Below are 18,802 nucleotides of genomic sequence, written 5' to 3'. Positions count from 1 at the left end.
CTTCTTCAGACCGACCGCTCCTGAGAGATCGAAACAAAAAAAAGCACTTGGGAGATAATTATAGCCCTTTCATTGCCTTTTCCTGCAGGACGCTTCCTCATCCAAAACAACCCGCCGGTACTTCCCTCCTTCCAGTTTACCACTGCACCGTTTTAAAGTAGCTGTGACTATAAATGATTAGCCGCGCGCTGAAACAAAAGCTTACCTGTTTTCCCCGTGCCACACCTGAGGTCAATGACGTCACCGACAAACACTGAGCGGAGGGGGTCGGTTTTTACACCCCCGCACACGGCGCAGGAGAAAGGGCAATTAACACAGAGACTATCTTTCATTGCGGTGTCATATAAATTCAAACTCAGTATAAAGGAATGAATTAAAGTGCATCCAATTCAGCATTAGTATTAGGCTACATTACCTCACAGGTGCCAGAAGGTGGCGCCAGAGCACACAATTATAGTCAAGTCAAGTTGTTATTATATTTTAATACTATGCAAAACAAATTTACATATTTAATACCTTGAAAAGCAGACTAAAACAGTGTGTGTGTGTGTGTGTGTGTGTGTGTGTGTGTGTGTGTGTGTGTGTGTGTGTGTGTGTGTGTGTGTGCGTGTGTGTGTGTGTGTGTGTGTGTGTGTGTGTGTGTGTGTGTGTGTGTGTGTGTGTGTGTGTGTTAATGTTGTTAATGCATATTTATTTTTCTGCACTTGCACTTTTATGGCTGTGTTACGACTGTACTGCCATTTTATGTGAAGCGTGAAATGTTACCCTGTGTATAAATTGTGCTATATCTTATAATTGACGAGGTACACAGAATACAAAATATATTAAAAATAAATACATATCAGGAGAGATAAAAGAAGATAAATAAAATATCCAAAGAACACTATGTACCACCTACAATATCCAAAGTGGTATTAGGCGACTAAATATCTGCAAACGTCTATGTGCAGACAGAGGTTAAAGGTCTGTGAGTGTGTATATTGGGTTTCCTGTAAACTGAGGTGGGTCAGGATGGGGGCAGTGGATTGGATCCGTCCATCAGTCTGATAGTGTGAGGGTAAAAGTTGTCAACCAGCCCCGAGGTCCTGCATTTCACACTTCTTATTTCAGAGGGTTTGAGTGTTAAAAACCTCTCTGATATGGACTCTCCGGTGCTGGATGTCAGTCTGTGCAGGCGGTGCTTTGCCTTTCCCACACAGTGATGCAACTAGAAGCTGCTGAGCCAAGATTTCTTCAGTCTCCTTAGAAAGTGAAGCCGCTGTTGTGCTTTCCTTATCCGCTGGGTGATGCTACATGTCCATGCGAGGATGTGGAGGCCAAGGAGCCCTCTCTTCTCAGTCTTGTCAGAGGGTGATGAGGTATCCTCTCCGCCCTCATGTCCACTATCATTTACTTTAATTTGAATAATTAAAAACATCAGATTCGCTTTAAAACTACTTTGCAGGTTGTTGGCAAAAAACTGCAATAATGCTCATCTGTCCTGATGCCTCACAAACAAAATATTTTTATAATATTGCTATAAATCTCCTTGAATAGGACCAACAATATATCTAATGTTACCAGCAGGGGGCGTAAAAGCTTCACCTTGAACACCATGAGAAAGCCAATGGATGATTTATTTAAATGCACACCTTCAGAAAAAGTTTAAGGACAAAACTTTATAAAACTTTGTACATCCTGAGAGAAATTTCACTGCCCAGGATGCTCAATGTACTTAGTGACATACATATATACAAAGTATAACCACATATATAAACCTATTATATTATATATATTTGTAAATAGTATATATTTAATTCATTGGTTGATTCAGGGACAGTGCATATTTGTATACATTGCTGTAGTTTAGAGGTGAACACAGTCATTATAAGAATAATACAGTATAACATTGAAAATATATTGACGCTTAAGTTATTGAAATAGTTTATACACTGTATGCATGTAGGGCAATAAAGAAAGGATATTAATGTTAGTTTTTTTTTAAAAAACACATAACACTAATGTACTACACTATATTGGCAGGTACTGATTAAAACATGCAGAAGCACAATGACAAAAAAATGACTAAATATAACACCAAAGTGCATCATCAGGCACTACTGGTTATAGAAACACGCAAAGCAGAAGCAGAAATGGCTGACACAAACATAAAAAACTGCACCTATGGAATTTAAAATACATAAATGACTCACAGGCACAGTAAAGGACATGCGGATACATACTGTAAGGATAGACTGGGTATAACAGACAAGTACACAGCACAGACTGAGGACAACAAGAAGTGATTTTTAACCCTGGCAGAGAATTAGACATGTACTGCAAGATGCAAAAGAAAACTTTAATTTAAGGGTCTCCTGTGAAGCTTAGTGGTTCATCTTGGTGGTCTGTCACTGAAGATGTCCCTGTGTTCATCCAACATGGTGTAAACGGTGGTGTTCAGAGGTATTGTTCATAATGCTCAGTAGCTGGAGAAGCATCGTCTTCCCTGACCGCCATTCATTTCCATACACAGGACAAAGCCAGCTGCTCTCAGGCTGCGGCCCAGATGTAGAACAAAAAAAGTGGCCGAGAGAAAGATAACAGAACATCTGCTTAACATCCAGAGCCTGCTTAGGAAGCAAAACCTAGCTCTGAGCTGTCATAATGGGTGCCGCAGTACTCAGATCTCCCAGATACTTGCAGTCAGGGGCGCCACCAGGGATTTTAGGCCGCATGAAAAGATATTGCATTTGGCCCCACCACCAGGCACAGGCTGTAACCACACCTCCAGAACCAAACTGACCCACTCAAAGCTTTAAATTACTCCTTGAGGTCACAGTAAAGGCTGCACTATCATCTTGGCAGAGAGACATACTTTTTCTTTCCTCGAGACAGTGAAGGCAGCTGGAAAGCAGGAATCACTTTGATAACAGTGGTGCAGCATTCCTGTGGCACTCAAGGTCAGAGGATATGACTGACTCCCCAAACCCACAGATGGCTAACTGTGTTCCCTTGTTTGTAAAATAACAAACAAATAGCTTAATTCTATTATTGTAGATGCACTGAGTATGACCATTTATGGGCATAGAGTATCCATGCTACAATCTGTGAAAGACTATTCACAGAGGACAGTTTCCTCAGAATGGTGGTGGCATCATGCATCTGACGGGTGTATTGATAATACTTTGATTCTCTTCTCCTGGACTCCTGGGCACTTTCTCCACCGATGACGTTAACCATTTGTTCTTATAACTTTTTAGGGCCCCTATCAGTCATGGTCTTTGGATACCATCACAGCAAACTTGTACATATTTGTGAATTAGTGTGTTTGTGTGGGGTGGTGGGGGTGTTCTGAATTACACTAAATACATTTTTTGCACATATTTGTGAAAGTTGGGGTCAGTGAGGAGGCAAACTGATTTAAGGATGTGGGAATGACTGTGTACTGATAATTGTATTGCTGTGCCTGCACAAATGTATGAATTAACATGATTAGGTGGGGTGGGATATGGGGTTATTTCATGACCTGGTGTTTTATACTCAATTACATCCTATTCTGTCATTAATTTATCTAAAACCTTGTACAATAGCTCCTTGTTTTTATACAAGGTTAATGTTTTATTGTGCACTGTCCCTGTCCCCATAAAATTACATTAGTAATGAACCTGAGTCTCAGGAGCAAGCTTTTCTTCAAAGTGACGTTAAATTAATACTCCTATTGCTAAAAATCCAAACCTTGCTTTAAAATACAGGTTCACAAATGTTCAAGTCTGTCTTAAAACAATAGTCAGGTGAACATTGAATTTTTTCTTGCCACAATCATTCTTCCTGTTCATACAGACCATTAGAAGATCCCTTCATAATGAACTTAAAATATAAATGATGGGGTACAAAACCCACAAGCCTCCATCTGTGCAAAGATGTACTCAAAAGTTCATCCGAAGCTTCGATCATCTAAATGAGTCAAATCAAGTAGATATCTTTAATCATTAGTCATTAGTTTAAAAAGAAAAAAACCCATCTCCAACAGATTTTGATCACAGAACTTTTATTTTTTTCAAAAGGGAGAAAAATCCACATTCTCAGGTACAGAGTTGTTGGGGGGGTCGAGAGGAGGGGGCAAGAAAAGTGGGACAATGTGAGAAGCAGGAGCCATTAAATACAGCTGCTGGGAGGTTATACAGAATGATCACATGAGCCAATAAGCTTTTTCTACAGCGCCGGCAAGAGATTTGACACAGATCTTGCTTTTAGTCAGGATTTTCAGAGAGAGCATATCAACAAGAAAAAGGGCAAAATAAAAGTAGGGGGTAGGATTGGGGGGGAGGGTGGTTTGTTGGGGGAGGGTCAAACATAGTTTATCTTTCAGATTCTTGTAACTTTTGGCCAGCAGCGATAGTTTTAAAGTAAGAAATCAAGTTTTGGATTTAAAAAATGGATAAACCATGGCACCCAAACGGTTTGAGGGAGGGGGGGGGAGAAGTGGTCGGTGGTGGGTAGGGTTTTGGGGGGAGGGGAGAAAATTAAAAACAAGTGGAAGAGGGCAGTAGAGGAGCAGCCATCTTGTGAGAGGAAGCTGGGATCTCATCGAGGTGAGTTCAAGAGACATCTGAAAAAAGTTGAAATGAACAGATGAATGATCATAATTTCAAAATCTGGACACAGATAAAAACCAAGAAAACGTGTCTTTCTGTACAAAAACCAAAAAACAGGAAGAAAGTGTGGTTTGTGATACTTACAACTAGCAGGCCGGGCCCCGTATCTTCGCATGATCTGGTCTTGTGTGAATTTCACAAAAGATTCATATTGTTCTGGAAAGAGGAGAAGATACAGGTGAGGCTGTGTGCTGCGGGGCAAATAACTGAGCGAATACAGTTTTTCATAGACCCTCTTTACTGCCTTTTTACAGTGTGGGCATTAAGACGCATATATAAGCTCTGTATGAGGAAACCAGCACCGTAATGATATTAAAAGATGCTCAAAAAGGAGGGAGCGACATGTTTTTCATTACACAGCGTCACTTTTAGTCTACCCGAGTGCTGATATTCATTTAAAAAAAAGGAAGTTACCTGCAAGTTTTGTGTTAAGGATCTGTTCGTACTCCTCCCGGATCTTCTCCTCGTGGTCTTTGAGCAAGCGCTCGCACAGGTAGCTCACCTGCCTCAGTGTAAACGAGGGCTGGTCCTTCCTTGAGGCACCTGAGAAACAAATACACACACACAAATAAAAGATTAGAGCAGCTATAAAAAGGCTGAAATCACCGACGTCGCCATCATGCAGCGATACGTCACACGGACAGAAACGTCCTCGATCCAGAAAGAGGTGCTTAGCCAGGCGCAGATTTACAGCTCTGCTTTCTGTCCTGTCACCTCTGCCAGCCCAGCGGGGTCATGCAGCACTAATGTGGGCTCTTTCTCCGAGTCCCCCCCCCCCAGATGTCTCGGTCACAGTGCGACCGGAGCCAGCTTTAGCTAAGGTGATTCATTACCCACAAGCCTTTGAGACCAGAGATCTGCTGTGAGCCGTTTGGGCCGAAATGTAAATCACAGGCGAGGGTGGCAGAGCGAGCATGAAGGTTTAACGGTGGTCTCAGACAGACAGAAAGAGGCTGGTTAGTAACAGCGCAGTCAGTGTGATGTATGAGACCATCCTGCCGAGTGAGAGGAAGAAAAAAGCTTGAAGGTCTTGGATTACATCTCACACCTTCACTGCCGAATTGTGCTTAACGCATCAAAACTGCAGCACAAATGTGACGTTTTACCTGCTGTCTCTTTATCTGCAAAGATGTGAACAAATGGTGCTAGAGCAGTAGGTAATTATTAGACTTCATGTTTTCAGAATATAATTTGATTTTAAAGAAGTATAAAGTTGGTGTATAATGAATATATGACAGCGATATCCTGATCAAGCTTTCGTTTTGACCCAAATCCTGATCTGACTCCTTTCATTTTGTCATCATTATTTGCTGTTTCTGAGTCAAGATACTTAATTTACCTACATGTTTATTAAGTATTTATCTGACAACTGGTGTAGCTGGTTTTGCCACTATTGATAAGTTATAAATGAACAGGGGGCTCCAAACAGATTCAGGGGAGATTCAGTGAATAGAGGTGAAAAAAATATGACATTAGTTATCAAAAGGAAATGAAATAGAGTCGCCCAAATGTGTGTAGAGATAAAAGAGGTTAGTTAAAGATAGACAGTAGTTTTGGGGGGATTTTCTTTTTCACTTTCTCAGAATCAGAAACAAGTAAACGTCTTCAGAAAGACCTCTTTAAGTGTTTGGTTCAGTATGAAGTGTCTCAAACAGCAGTATCAGGCTATCTTGGCTCCACTGTTGAGTGTCTATGGGATCAAATAACATAATCATGATCCCACAGGCATCCAGGCAATCCAAAACTAATCAAGTGAAGGGGGAGGAGGGCTTTTTCCAAGCTTTGTCTGTGATGAGGCCCACAGTCTCAGACTCTTAAAACCCCTCTTTGCAAATATCCAATATTCTGACTCATTTTAGCCTACTGCACATTTTTTCCCCACCTGCCTGAGGAGACTATAGGGCATGGAATCATTGATCGCACCCTCAGCTGGCCTCCACTAGCCTCCCTCACTGTGTGGATCCAACCCGAGCGTCAACCCCTGTTTATTTTTCAGGTTAAAGTAGGAAGAGGCAGCTGTGTGAAGTGGAGCCTGCGGTGGAATAAGCAGGACGTTGGAGGAGAAGGCCATGAATCATTCTGTCACAGTGGCAGGAAATGGCCATTTTTGGGCCAATGGCGATATTTAATTTTGAAGCCTTTATCAGCCGATCGACCGATGACGTGCCTTTTTTAATCATGCATCCCTGGCCTACAGTGAATTCTCATACCTGGTGCGGAGCTGGGAGCGTTGATGGAGGAGCTGGGGCTGGGGGCGTCACTGGAGCTGCAGGCCTCGCTCTGGTTGAAGGCCCCTTCCAGCTGCCGCCGCCTCTGGATCCGGCTGTACTCCTGACGGAGGTTATGGAAGATCTGCTCTGTGGGCACAGGGACGAAAATAGTTTAAAATCAGGACAGAGGACACTGAAGAACGGTGATTCTCTTCGTCACTCCTCTGGAGCGAGACAGGAAATGAACCGATGTAACCCTGACTCTGATTTCTCGTTACGACACATGTATTCCACCCATTAGGAAATTTGGCCATCTGAGGGGTGGGCACTCCCTAGACTCTCCCTCCCTCTAAACCTCCAACTTCATCTGGTTTACTAATCTTTATTTATGAGAAGAAACCTCTCATTTCATATTATTATAAATCAATCCAAGCAGCTGTTCTCCCAAATGTTTTAAATTTAACCAATCAGACTGTGATTTATTAAAAGGAGGAAAACTATTTATTTATTTTAGTCTTTAATGTGCGCTCTTCGAATGCTCACGCCCATCATCAAAACCACATTCATCCGATGTTGAATGAAATCCAGCTTGAACGGGGCGGGGGGCATTTACAGGAAGACACAAAGCCCTCTGTTATCTTCACACGAATAGCTGCGCTCGCTTCCTCTGCACACTCTCTCTCACCTAACATGGCTCCAAGACGATCGACAGGAAGTCGAGGCTTTTAAAATTAAAAACACACACACCTACTACAGCTGACTGGGGACGCTTTTCTGATCTTGTGACTGTATCACTTTCACTTCTCCTCTGAGGTTTTTTCTTCTTCTTACGACGCTGGGACCGTGCCATGTGCGGCTGGTGAGACCGCTCAGATCATGGATACAGTATGAATGAATAAATCAAAGCTCTTTACTGCGCTGTAATCAACATCAAAGTCTCTTATGAGGTCCGTTTAGCGGTCCAACAGATACTTCAAGTTTCTGTGGATTAAACGAAATAAAAGGAGAAGAGTCGAGTGAGTGGAGTGACACCAGACTGCTGTGTAGAGTACATCAAAACAGGACGTTATCTAAACTTGATCACAGGCGGCTCTTCCTGAATCGAGTCTTTTTGAAACTTGCTAAAGGCTCATTTCAGCCATGATAAAAAGGTCAATACATCATTTTTTAGTTTTTGGTGGTCTGCCCAAAAACACAGATGTATATTAACTTTTTAGCCAAAGTATGGCTCATTGACAGGTTAGATTTCCTAATAATGATGATTAATGCAAATCATCGCTGTCAAATACAATATCACTTATTTCTCCCCAAATTACCTTTTTTTTTAAATTTTAAACTACAGACTGTAGATTATAATCAGATTACATTATGATTTGGACAGATGAAGCTTCAGATAAACTTTTAAATATATTTTTGTACAAATTGAGGACTTTGGATTTTGTCCAACATCACTTGAATAAAACATCATGAACGTTACTAGCAGCACAGGTGTTATAACATGACTCACTGCTGGATCCATTTCTATGTGCACAAGGTATTAAAAGTTAAGTTACATGTGTGTTTTTCCTGGTATGAGCTCGTGCATGTCAGAGAAGATTATCCGTGTGCAGTGAAAGTGAAGTTTAGCAAGACTGGATTCCTTTTTAGTGTGTCAACTATTTATTTTCTGTAATATTGTGAAATTGAACTTGTTTTATTATTTCTTTTTAGGTGGAGGCTTTAACCCTTACATACTGTTCATATTCTGACTCAAGTATAATTATTGCCTATGGGACGATGACGTAATGCAGCCCAGTGTCAATTGGTGTAACCAGTATTTTTTCATAAAAATCTGATCTCACACACGCACACACACAACAATAAATGGTTGTTTTTAGGATATGTCCTGTTCAATATTGCCAAAATGCTTTAAAACTGTAAAGTCAGAAATACTCCAAATTGTTTTTCTTTTCATTTAAATGAAGTAATTATTTGTGTAAGTATACTTTTGTGGTTACACCATTCAATATTTTCAGGAGCATTCAGTCTTACTTTTGGTTTTTGAATTGCTCATCTTGCCAACCCTTATTAGTCACTGATCCCTGATACCAAAATTTGAACCACAAGTGGATTTTGTGTTCATGTTTTCTTTAGATTTGATATTATTACAGTGAAAATACTTTCACAATCACACTATATGATGATCTTCTGTTATCTAAAAATGAGAACCTGACAGCCATAATTATTTCTGTTAATTTAAGTAAGGATAAGTGAAGGAGGGTAGGCTTCACGATGACCGTTAGCTATCAAATCATTTTTTTGTGTACATTTTAACTTTAAATACAAACAGGAAACTGACACACAAGCCCACAAGAGAATCGCACAGCAACTACACAATGACACTGATAACCAAATTAGATGGTGGTACGGTGTGGGCGGTAAACAAAAGCTCTCTTTGAGTTGTTCGTCATTTCAGTTTCACTTTGAGGCTCCCTGTTTACACCTGGTGTTAACAAGTGGTGATCTGACCGCGGGAGGATGGCTAGGGTCTCTCGAGTGATTGCTTGTGATCAGATCTCACCCCCTCGCTATGCATGCAAACAAACGTGTGATATCATGTCCTTTTGCAGAAGCCGAGTACGTCGATGTATTTAACACGGTTTACAACTTTAGGTACAACAATGGGCCAGTTGTTGAAGGAGGAGAAGCAGGATTAGACACAATAGATTAGATTAGTTTATTTTGCCATTTGTAGATTTGTGAAAAACTATGTTAAATGTTTGACGCAAACTATGTAAGAGGGCCAAATATTGGGCCACGGGCCACTATTTGCCTACCTCTGCCCCACACCATCTAAATCTGTGTTCAACTTGCTCCGAGGCCAGGGCCAAACAAATATATACAAAAAATATCCTCGTTGAGAGAGAGATACGCTGCGATTATTTATTATTATTATTTAAATCGCAATGTCTGCTGTTGCACACACACACAGATTTTATTTTTGTTTTATTTTAATTCAGAAGACAAGACAGAAAAAAACTAACTAAAGCATCTGGACGAACATTAATCCCAGATGTAAACAGGGTCTGAGTGTGCTGCTGGCTCGACTCTACACGAGCGGTCTGTGAAGCGTAAAAACGAAGCTCCGACATCCAAAGTGTGAGTGCTGGTTCACGGAAAGGACGGTTTTTAAATCTTTACTATGTTGTCACAGATGTCATCAAAAAAGAAGATTTGTTTGGCAGGTGAATCTAAACTCTATGAAGATGTCGACACTTCCTGTAAGCGCCTGAAAAGTTAATCCGATGCATTTTAAATAAAGTTATTACCCATCTCAAGAAAATTGGGGTTCAACAAGTCAAATGAACAGGAAATAATCAGTGAGGTGCTGGATGTTCAGTTTATAGTTAATTTGTTGTTGAAGTTGTTCAACCGTTACATACAGTTCAGGGTCAGATTTTACCCATTTTTTTTACATTTGAAAGTTGTTAAAACACCCTATACACATTTATTTTAGCTGGACCTTTCCTAATGTGACCCACACTATACAAAAATGAAGAGATAACATTTTTGTTTTCTAATTTTATGCAGCTGATACACATTTTTGTACATGCAAATGCACAAATTTGACCTGTGTCTTTTTAACAAACTCAAAAATCAGCATCAAAACATGTTTTGTTCATCATATTGTATAAAATGTTCTCGGGGATCATAAAATAGTGATTGTGAATGTCTTTTAAATCGAACAGAAGGATTAATCAAACATTTGTTAATGAGTGACGGGGAATTTATGAATGTGAACTGCTATAGAGACTAATAGAAGTCAGAATATGAACGGTATGTAAAGGGTTAAAATGTTTAAATGCAGCTACTGTAGGTAATGTGTAAAGATATGAAGGGTCGGGACAATGTGATTCGTGCACAGTGGGCCACAGCTGACAAACACACACACACATATCACATTATAAAAAGGTTAAAGTTCGTAAGAGTCTTGGGGGGAAAAAACCAGCAGAAAAACATCACGGGCTGAAACAGGCGCTGATAACCAAATGTAAAGTTGAGACTTTATCTTACTCCTATCTGATGGGGAGGGGGGGGGGGGTGAGGTCTCTATACGTGCTGAGTCTATCTGAGGAACCATGCCTCATTTATCTTGGGTGGGAAGAAAGAGAGCGAGCTACGAGTCGGGCTGCACATCAGTGAGCCTGTTTGAACGACGGAGAAACAAGGATTTTATTCCACAGAGCCATTTTTAAAAGGAAGCTGTGTTATGTGCTCGTACATTATTGAACCAGAGCCTTCGCAGACTCTGACTCCTCCTCCTGTATGTGGCCTCTGAGACCAGCATTAACAATACAGGACACTAATCTGACGGGCTCTGTTTACATAGCTGCATCTGGGCTTTTCACCCTTAATAAAGCCTCGTCACTGCGGGCCGACAACTTCATCCCCACAGCTTCAACTAGAGCCGCAGCTTGGGATGAAATAACACATTTTTATTTTCATTTATGTTATTATGGTTCAAAATCTTGACAGGTTTGCTGTTATATGTGATTATAAATTAAATATTTCTGAGTTTTGAACTATATATCTAGGGGGAAAAAAACACTATTTCAGACTTTGAACTCTAGTAAATTGTACTTTTCTTCTTTTTTTTTTAAACACAATTTTCTGACCTTTTCGGATACTTAATTACCAAAAAGTCATTCAAAAAGAGGACGTAAATAATCGTAAAGAGTACGATTAGATAAAAGATCAAGTCTAGGTAATGAGGGCAGCACGTTGCACTGTTTATTGGGCAGAGGGGACTCAATCAGTCATAATCAGGGAGAGATATGTGACCAAAAGAGAGAACAAAAAAACTACACTAACAGCACTAATCAAACACCTGGTTGAAGTTCGATAATCACCAAAAAGGAAATTAGAGTTAGTTAGATAACGATGGGGATAAGGACCGCAGACTCTGATCAGAGTTGTAAAGATAAAACGAAGCTCTGCCAAAACATCTCGTGGCTGAATTTGTCAATTAGTGAATTTGGAGTGGGGGGATTTTTGACACACTGGCGGTCTTTTGTGGCGTTTGTTTGCGGGGTTGCGGAGCTGCTTTCCATGTCTGCTTATGAACTTCCTGGGGGAAACCCTGTGTTAGAAAAAAGGGAACTCCAGCAGCCTGTTTGAGTCCGAGAAGAGGGGCAGGAGAGAAAGATGCCAGCTCAGGAGAGTCAAAACGGAAACAGACTATTTGGTACTAAAGCTCTGAGTAAATCTGTTATTTTGTATTGATGTGTCAATATGTTGTACGATATGTGCTGATATATATATTTTAAACTTATGTAGGCAGTATTTAATGTAAATGTATCTTTTTATAAGATTCAGGTTTAATGGGTTTTTTTGTTCTGCTTCTTTTTTTTCTTCAGTTTTGTTAATAAAAGTTTGTTAAACCAAAATATCAATGTGAGTTTACGTATATACAGGATTTATATACACATATAAACTCACTCTTTTGTAATGATCCCTCAAATGTGGTTTTCAAACACTTGTGACAAAGATGTAAAACTGAGGTATTATCAGCATATATATGGTCAGGCCCGGATGTACATGATCCACAGCTGTAAACTTTAGAGCCTCTAAGTGCCGACAGCGGTGAAATCTCGAGTCTGAGATGTTATACAGCATCATTAATCTGCTCGTGTTGCATCGAGTGGGTATAAAAACGTTTGGACATCTCGGTTCTCCCGGGTCCATTTGACTGACGAGTGAAAACCCTCCCCGCGCCGTCATTTCCAGCTCTAAACGAGCTGCTATAGCGGCTCGACTGTGGGCGTTGCTTGGCAACAGTGACCCTGCCACAACCAGGGCAAGCAATCAATCACAGAGACTTCCGGGAGCCGGGGGAGCGAAAAAAAGGGGGCTTAGGAACCGGCCGAACAGAGAATACGACAAGAGATCGGCCAGATAGATTGGACGTGGTGTCGGAGAGAGAAAACAAAGCTGACTCATTTCATTTCACCCTCCACTGCCAAAGGATGGAGGGGGAGGGAGAGAAGAGGAGAGAGGAGGAGAGGAGAGGGGGGGTTGAATGTCCCGACTGCCAGGAAGTACAGGTTTTGATGCATTATGGGTCAGTTCAAGTTACCCCTCTATAGTGAAGACCGAGAGTGACCACCGTCAGAGTGAAGGAGGAAAAAAAGGAGAAATGTCTACTCATTCTTTTTAGCTGACTTTGTATATACCTGAATATATAGCGTTTGTTTTCAACTAAAAAAAACTATCACAAATCTTGTAACTGGAGACGGTGCCACAGTAATCCCGGCTTCATGTCTCCACACCTCTGATCACAATGCCTTCCACGCTGTGAGGTGTACAGATGTTAAATTTAGGAGGAAAAAGAGAGAGAATACTGATCTGTACCTGTATCAGAAGTTGCCTGACCCCAAAACTAGTGTTTGAGATTTCACCTTCAAAATAAAATCCATCGTGAACAACTTCCTGCCAAGACTGACGGACTGACTTGTGTGCTTCTCTGAATACTCGCAGCCTGAACCATTTGAACTTTGACCTCTGCAACCTTAACCCTTTGTTTCGGTCAGAGCTGTAAACCACACGACAGGTCAGTCAGTCAACCAGCCCCAAAATGACTCTAAGGTCTCAGGAAGTCGACCAAACCTCATTCACTGGCTTCCAATCAAACACAGAATCAACTTTAAAATCCTCCTCACCACCTACAAGGCCCTCAACAACTTAGCACCCCCCTACCTTGCTGACCTCCTTCATCACCACGCCCCCTCCCGATCCCTCAGGTCCGTCTCTGCCAACCTGCTACAAGTCCCCCGGACTAAGTGCCGGACCTGGGGTGATCGGGCCTTCTCTGTTGCTGCCCCCACCCTATGGAATTCACTCCCCCCTCACATCAAAATCTCCCCAACCCTCTCCTCTTTCAAATCTGCACTAAAAACACACCTTTTCATACTAGCCTTCAACTCCTAGCTCCCACTGGACTCGTCATGTTTTAACCTTTGTTTTTGTCTTCTTTTGTTTGTTTGTTTTTTTAACCTTTTATAACTTATAAACATTTGTTTCATAGCTTTAAATAGGGAAATTGTAAAGCGTTTTTGAGCACCGCATATAAGTGCTATATAAGTTTGATTTATTATTATTATCATCTGTCATCTGCTGGGATTTTTTTTAACAGAAGCACAAGTCCTGACTGGCAGCGCAAGAATGAGGCGGAGGAGAAGAAGAAGATCCAATCCTTACATTATGAAATAATTACCCCTCTGAGGTGTCGGCTCCCTGCGTTTCACGCCCCTGCTCGCCACAACCAAACCTGACTAGCTGGAAAGTGTGTGTGGGTAGAGACGTGGACGTGGGGGGCGGGGGTGGTTGGGAAGGATGACAGCTGACCTTTCGCTGAATTCAAAAATGCTTTCACTTGGCAAACTGCAACAGAAAAGGCCCGGCGAGCAGCGGCAGTCCCACGAGGGGCCTCTTTCTGGGTGAAGGTGAGTATAATACCTCGTGTCTGCGACGGACAAACATTACTTCACTCTCTCTCTCTCGCAGCTGCTGTGCTGTAATTCAGCAAACAGCCAGGCAGAGTCTGGAGGAAATGGGAGGCATGTGAGGCCCTGTTGTTCGGGGGGCTGGATCGGCAATGTGAGACGAGACAACCTGGAATAAAACTGACCCTGATGATAAATGTGCGCTAATAACACACAAACACTGGCACTGTGTAGGAGACACAATAAGAACTGACTTTCACCTCCTCCTAAAAATGGAGATGAATCTTTGACTAAACCAGTTCAGCAGAAGCAGAAATAAAAACTAATTTTACAGGAAGCCAGCTGTGACGACATCTCCATCACCACCTACATCTGTGTATGTGTTAACCCTTACCTACCATTCAGGGTCAAATCTGACACATTTTTTTACATTTAAGATCTGTAAAAAGCCCTATCCACATTCATTATAGCAAGACTTTTCCTTATTTGAACCACAGTGTACAAAAATGGAAATAAAATGCATCATTTTTAAAATTTTTGTGCAGCTGATGCACATTTTTTATGTATGAATGTAAATTGATGTAGAGACTAGTTATAAGTTAGAATATGAACAGTATGTAAGGGTAAATGCTCTCTGCAAGATGCATGTGCTCCCCCCTACCGCATACCTCCCCCAACTCCAGCATTATCATGCTTCATGACGATGCCCTCTCAAAGGGCAAAAACAGGAACAACAATCATCATGATTTGCCCCTTTTTTCTTAAAGATACACAACACTGAACATTAAAAGTAGGGTGGACTCATGTTACTGTTTAAATGAAAACAATATTCACTTTAAAGCTTTCTTTTCACTTTCATTTTGTCCAGGTAACACATGATATTCAGCCTCAGGAGGTACAGCATCACTGCCTTATTGACCGTCGGTGGATTTCTAAATGCTATAATTACACAGTAGATAGAGGGCTTAAGCTCAGGTACTGGTCCTGTCTCAATGTTGTAATCCTTTCACATTTCAAATCATTACCACGTAATTCCAAAAATGTCCTGCGATTTTTTGAATAGGATTTCCCTCCCCCCAAAAAAACAACAACAAAAAAAGAACAAGAAGTGGACCTCACTGCTGTCACGCTGCCCAATCTCTGTCTCGCACATACAATAAAAAGCCTCACTGGATTGCAGTGGAGACATCCTGGCAATTATCTTATGTCTACTCGTGCGCCCCACACCCGTCCAACACTCAGCGGTGCTGCATTTTCAAGTCAATGGGGGAGAGAGAGGGAGAGAGAAAGAGAAGAGTACAGGCATAAAGGAAATGAACAATGCCTCCCAGGCCTGAGAGGAGGAAAAGGGATGGTTGTGGTGCACACAGTGGTAGCCCCCCCTCTACTCACCACCACCTCCTCCATCTCAATGCAAGACAATTGTGGCACTAAAGCCAAAGGGAACATTACCCAGGCACAGCTCCTAACTAATCAACAGCATTGCAATGATGTGCTCTACTGCTACTGCTGCTGTGATACCATTTGTCTTCTCAGGAGAGCCAACAGGCCAGATTATCACCCAGGTGTTAAAATATATAAAAGAGAGCTTTTAAGTATAAATCTTTTTTTTGTCTAGACATGCCCACCACCTTTTGAAATGAATATTTAATTGAAACACACTCATTGAATGAAAAATAACTGAGGAGAGAAAGAGAGGAGGAGGAGGAGGGGATAAAGCCACACCAAATGGGCTGCATATTATACCTAAATAAGACCAAGTTAGAACTATTTAACTACACCCTCAAAAATGCTTGAAAGAATACTGAATTTAGCAAAAGCAAATAACTTATATATATGTGTGATATGATATGAACAGATCAGCATGAGCTAATGTAAGCTAGCTGTGTCTACTAACTAACTATACACAACGAGCTGGCAATACCAACAGAGAGACACTTTCCACTTTTGAGAACGTGTAAATATTTATTATCGATCAAGTAAAAAATATTTGTGTCGGTAACTTAGCGACGACATTCTCTCTCCCCCTGCTCCTCCTCGCAGCTAGGCTAACATTTTAGCCTCCAACCCCCATCCTGAATCTCTACTAACTAACGCTATAGCTAGCTCTCCACTCCACCCAAACCCCCTCCCCCCATGACACCCACCCTGAAAAAAACCCCGTCAAATTCTTTTAAATTAATTGCAATTACCTGGGGTGAGCCTGTGTTCGCCTCCCGTCGCTTGAGGAGACATCGAGTGCGTTGGGCTGTCGACCTGGGGACGGAGGTTGCATCTCTGCGGGGACGGAGTGCCAGGAGTCCCCGGTAGAGGGTTGCACCTCCTCCGCTTGGGAGACTGGGGACTGAGGAGGGCCTCAAACTCCATCGACCGCTTTAACGTAGCTCCACAAGCCATTTTAGCTAGTCAAAAACGAAAGGGGAGAGGGGAAGAAGAAATTGGAGGAAAAAACGACCCGGAAAAAAAAGTGGGTTAAGGCGATAAATGTGGCTGTAGGTTGTTTTAGGCTTTCTTCCTCTAACACTGCAACAACGGATTTTCTTCTCTGAGCCAACTGTCGAGCCTGCCTGCTCAATTTTTAAAACGTCACAATGGCGGGTCGTACCATTACGGCGGAGGGGGGGTGTCGTGAGATATTTATAACAAATACTTTTCAATTCTCCGTTTATTTGAAATGTAACATTACGTGTGACCCAGGGTTTTTATTTTTAGTCGCGAATGTTAATTTTTTTGCAGTAATTTCTCATTTTGATATCTCTCCTGCTGTCTTTACGACCGCGCTGTGCCGCTGTAGCACCCCTATTGTTGTTGCTCATCGTCTTTCAATTGAACTCAAATTGAAGGTTCACGAGACGTCTGGTGGTGGTGGTCAGGTAAATCAGGTAAGATAAAAAAGAAAAGAAAAGACAATTAACACCTAAGTGTTAATGTTTGACTTTTTTTTTTTAATCTCAGGCTGCAACTAACAATTATTGTCATTATCAATTAATCTATAGATTATTTTCCCAATTAACTGATCAGTCGTTTGGTCCATAAAATGTCATCATCTTTGTTTCACAGGGCCTAACATCACATCTTCAAATGTTTTGTCCTGAACCAACAGTCCACAACTAGGGCTGGGTATCATTTAAAAAATATGATACCAGTACCAATCCAAGTACCTTTTTAAATGATATGTGATACCAATTGAGTACTTCATCCGAATATAATTATTACATCGCATAAAATGCCCCCACTCCTCCTTGATTTGTACTCAAATGCATTTTGAAAGCCTTCACACAGCCCACAGCAGCACCAAGGGCCACCATTGTGACTTAGATAAAGGAATTTATTCAATAATATGTGCAGAAAACAATTTTGATAAAATCCTGGAATGCAAGTGTATTACTTTTTTACTAATTGGTAATAGAAAGGTTTGCCAGTCAATTTTCTAATTTATTAGAACGTTGTAAGGTAGCTTGTCCACACATTACACAGTCACTGAAAAGCAGGCTTTCCATTGTTCTGCATGCACAGCATGAACACATTTGTACTGTATAGCGATAGTTTACTTTCTGATCTTATCTTGTTATGTTTTAGCAGCTGCATGCTCCAGACCATTCCTTCTGTAACACAGGCATCAATAACCAGTTACACGCTGAGTACAATCTATTGTTTTTGTAAACCCACTGAAACTGGCATTGTTCAGTAATGATAATAAAAATGAATCCAAGGGCGTAGGTTTGGTTTGAGCTTTTAAGAACATGTTTTGTCAGATGGCCAAAATAGCTGTGTATGTGTTCTCTATCTCTATCACTCTTTTCTCTGGCATATGGACACATGAGCACACACATAACAAGCATGTCCCCGAAAAATGTTACGCTTACATTATGTTCAGATAAAATTGTACGATTGGTTGAGATCAGTAGTACAAATATTGGTATGGACCATTCAGCAACACCTTGACATTGGTAGGGACCTGTCCCTACAATCTATATGCCCATGAATGAATCATACATCAATTCTTCACCAGTGGATGTTCCCCAGCCTGCAACAGTTTGATGAGACGTAAAAAAGTTTATTACAGATGCTAGACATTTCCCTAGGAGACACTGGATGCATATATACCATAAAAAGATAAACAGTAACTAAGTTAACTGGAAAAGCTGGTTAATGCATAACAAATTCAGTGAATACGGACAAAAGCAAATCTTGTACAGTCATTAGTGTTATTAAATAACCTATGTAGCTTGTTTGTTTTTCATGGCTAGTGCACCTTATAGGTTTACTGCTGGAAGTATTCAATAACTTTCACAGTGACATTTTAGAAACTTCTCACACTGGAAATAAGCAGTCATATTCACCACTTAGCATCTCCTTTTAATTTGGTAGTTTAGCTGAAATATATATTTTATTAATCTGCTGCATTTTTTCCCCCTTCTTTCTGTGCTGTGTTCTAGAAATTAAAATCCATCCATCCAGAATTCTGGACATTGTA

At 41.1% G+C, this 18,802-nt stretch overlaps 1 protein-coding gene across 1 annotated transcript; it reads right to left on the bottom strand.

The window, feature by feature from the left end:
* Positions 1 to 4,016: 4,016 nt before the first annotated feature.
* On the bottom strand, positions 4,017 to 16,863 carry akirin1 (akirin 1). The gene is made up of 5 exons (XM_062422823.1): positions 16,518 to 16,863; positions 6,845 to 6,991; positions 5,049 to 5,177; positions 4,719 to 4,790; positions 4,017 to 4,588 (listed from the first exon to the last, which is right to left on the bottom strand). The coding sequence occupies exons 1-5, from the start codon at positions 16,720 to 16,722 to the stop codon at positions 4,578 to 4,580; spliced, it is 564 nt and encodes a 187-aa protein (XP_062278807.1). The 5' UTR covers positions 16,723 to 16,863; the 3' UTR covers positions 4,017 to 4,577.
* Between the last annotated feature and the right edge of the window lie 1,939 nt (positions 16,864 to 18,802).

The sequence above is a fragment of the Scomber scombrus genome, chromosome 7 (assembly GCF_963691925.1).
Source record: "Scomber scombrus chromosome 7, fScoSco1.1, whole genome shotgun sequence".
Taxonomy (NCBI): Eukaryota; Metazoa; Chordata; class Actinopteri; order Scombriformes; family Scombridae; genus Scomber; species Scomber scombrus.
Note: the sequence above shows the minus strand (reverse complement) of the source record. Positions and strands in the feature narration are given on the sequence as shown.

What these genes read in the sequence shown, in the direction of transcription:
- akirin1 (XM_062422823.1), bottom strand. Translation starts at nt 16,722, where the DNA reads ATGGCTTGTGGAGCTACGTTAAAGCGGTCGATGGAGTTTGAGGCCCTC. An exon ending in CGAACACAGGCTCACCCCAG is followed by an intron (nt 6,992 to 16,517) that starts GTAATTGCAATT and finishes CTGTGCCCACAG; the next exon opens with AGCAGATCTTCCATAACCTC. An exon ending in CGCTCCCAGCTCCGCACCAG is followed by an intron (nt 5,178 to 6,844) that starts GTATGAGAATTC and finishes TTTGTTTCTCAG; the next exon opens with GTGCCTCAAGGAAGGACCAG.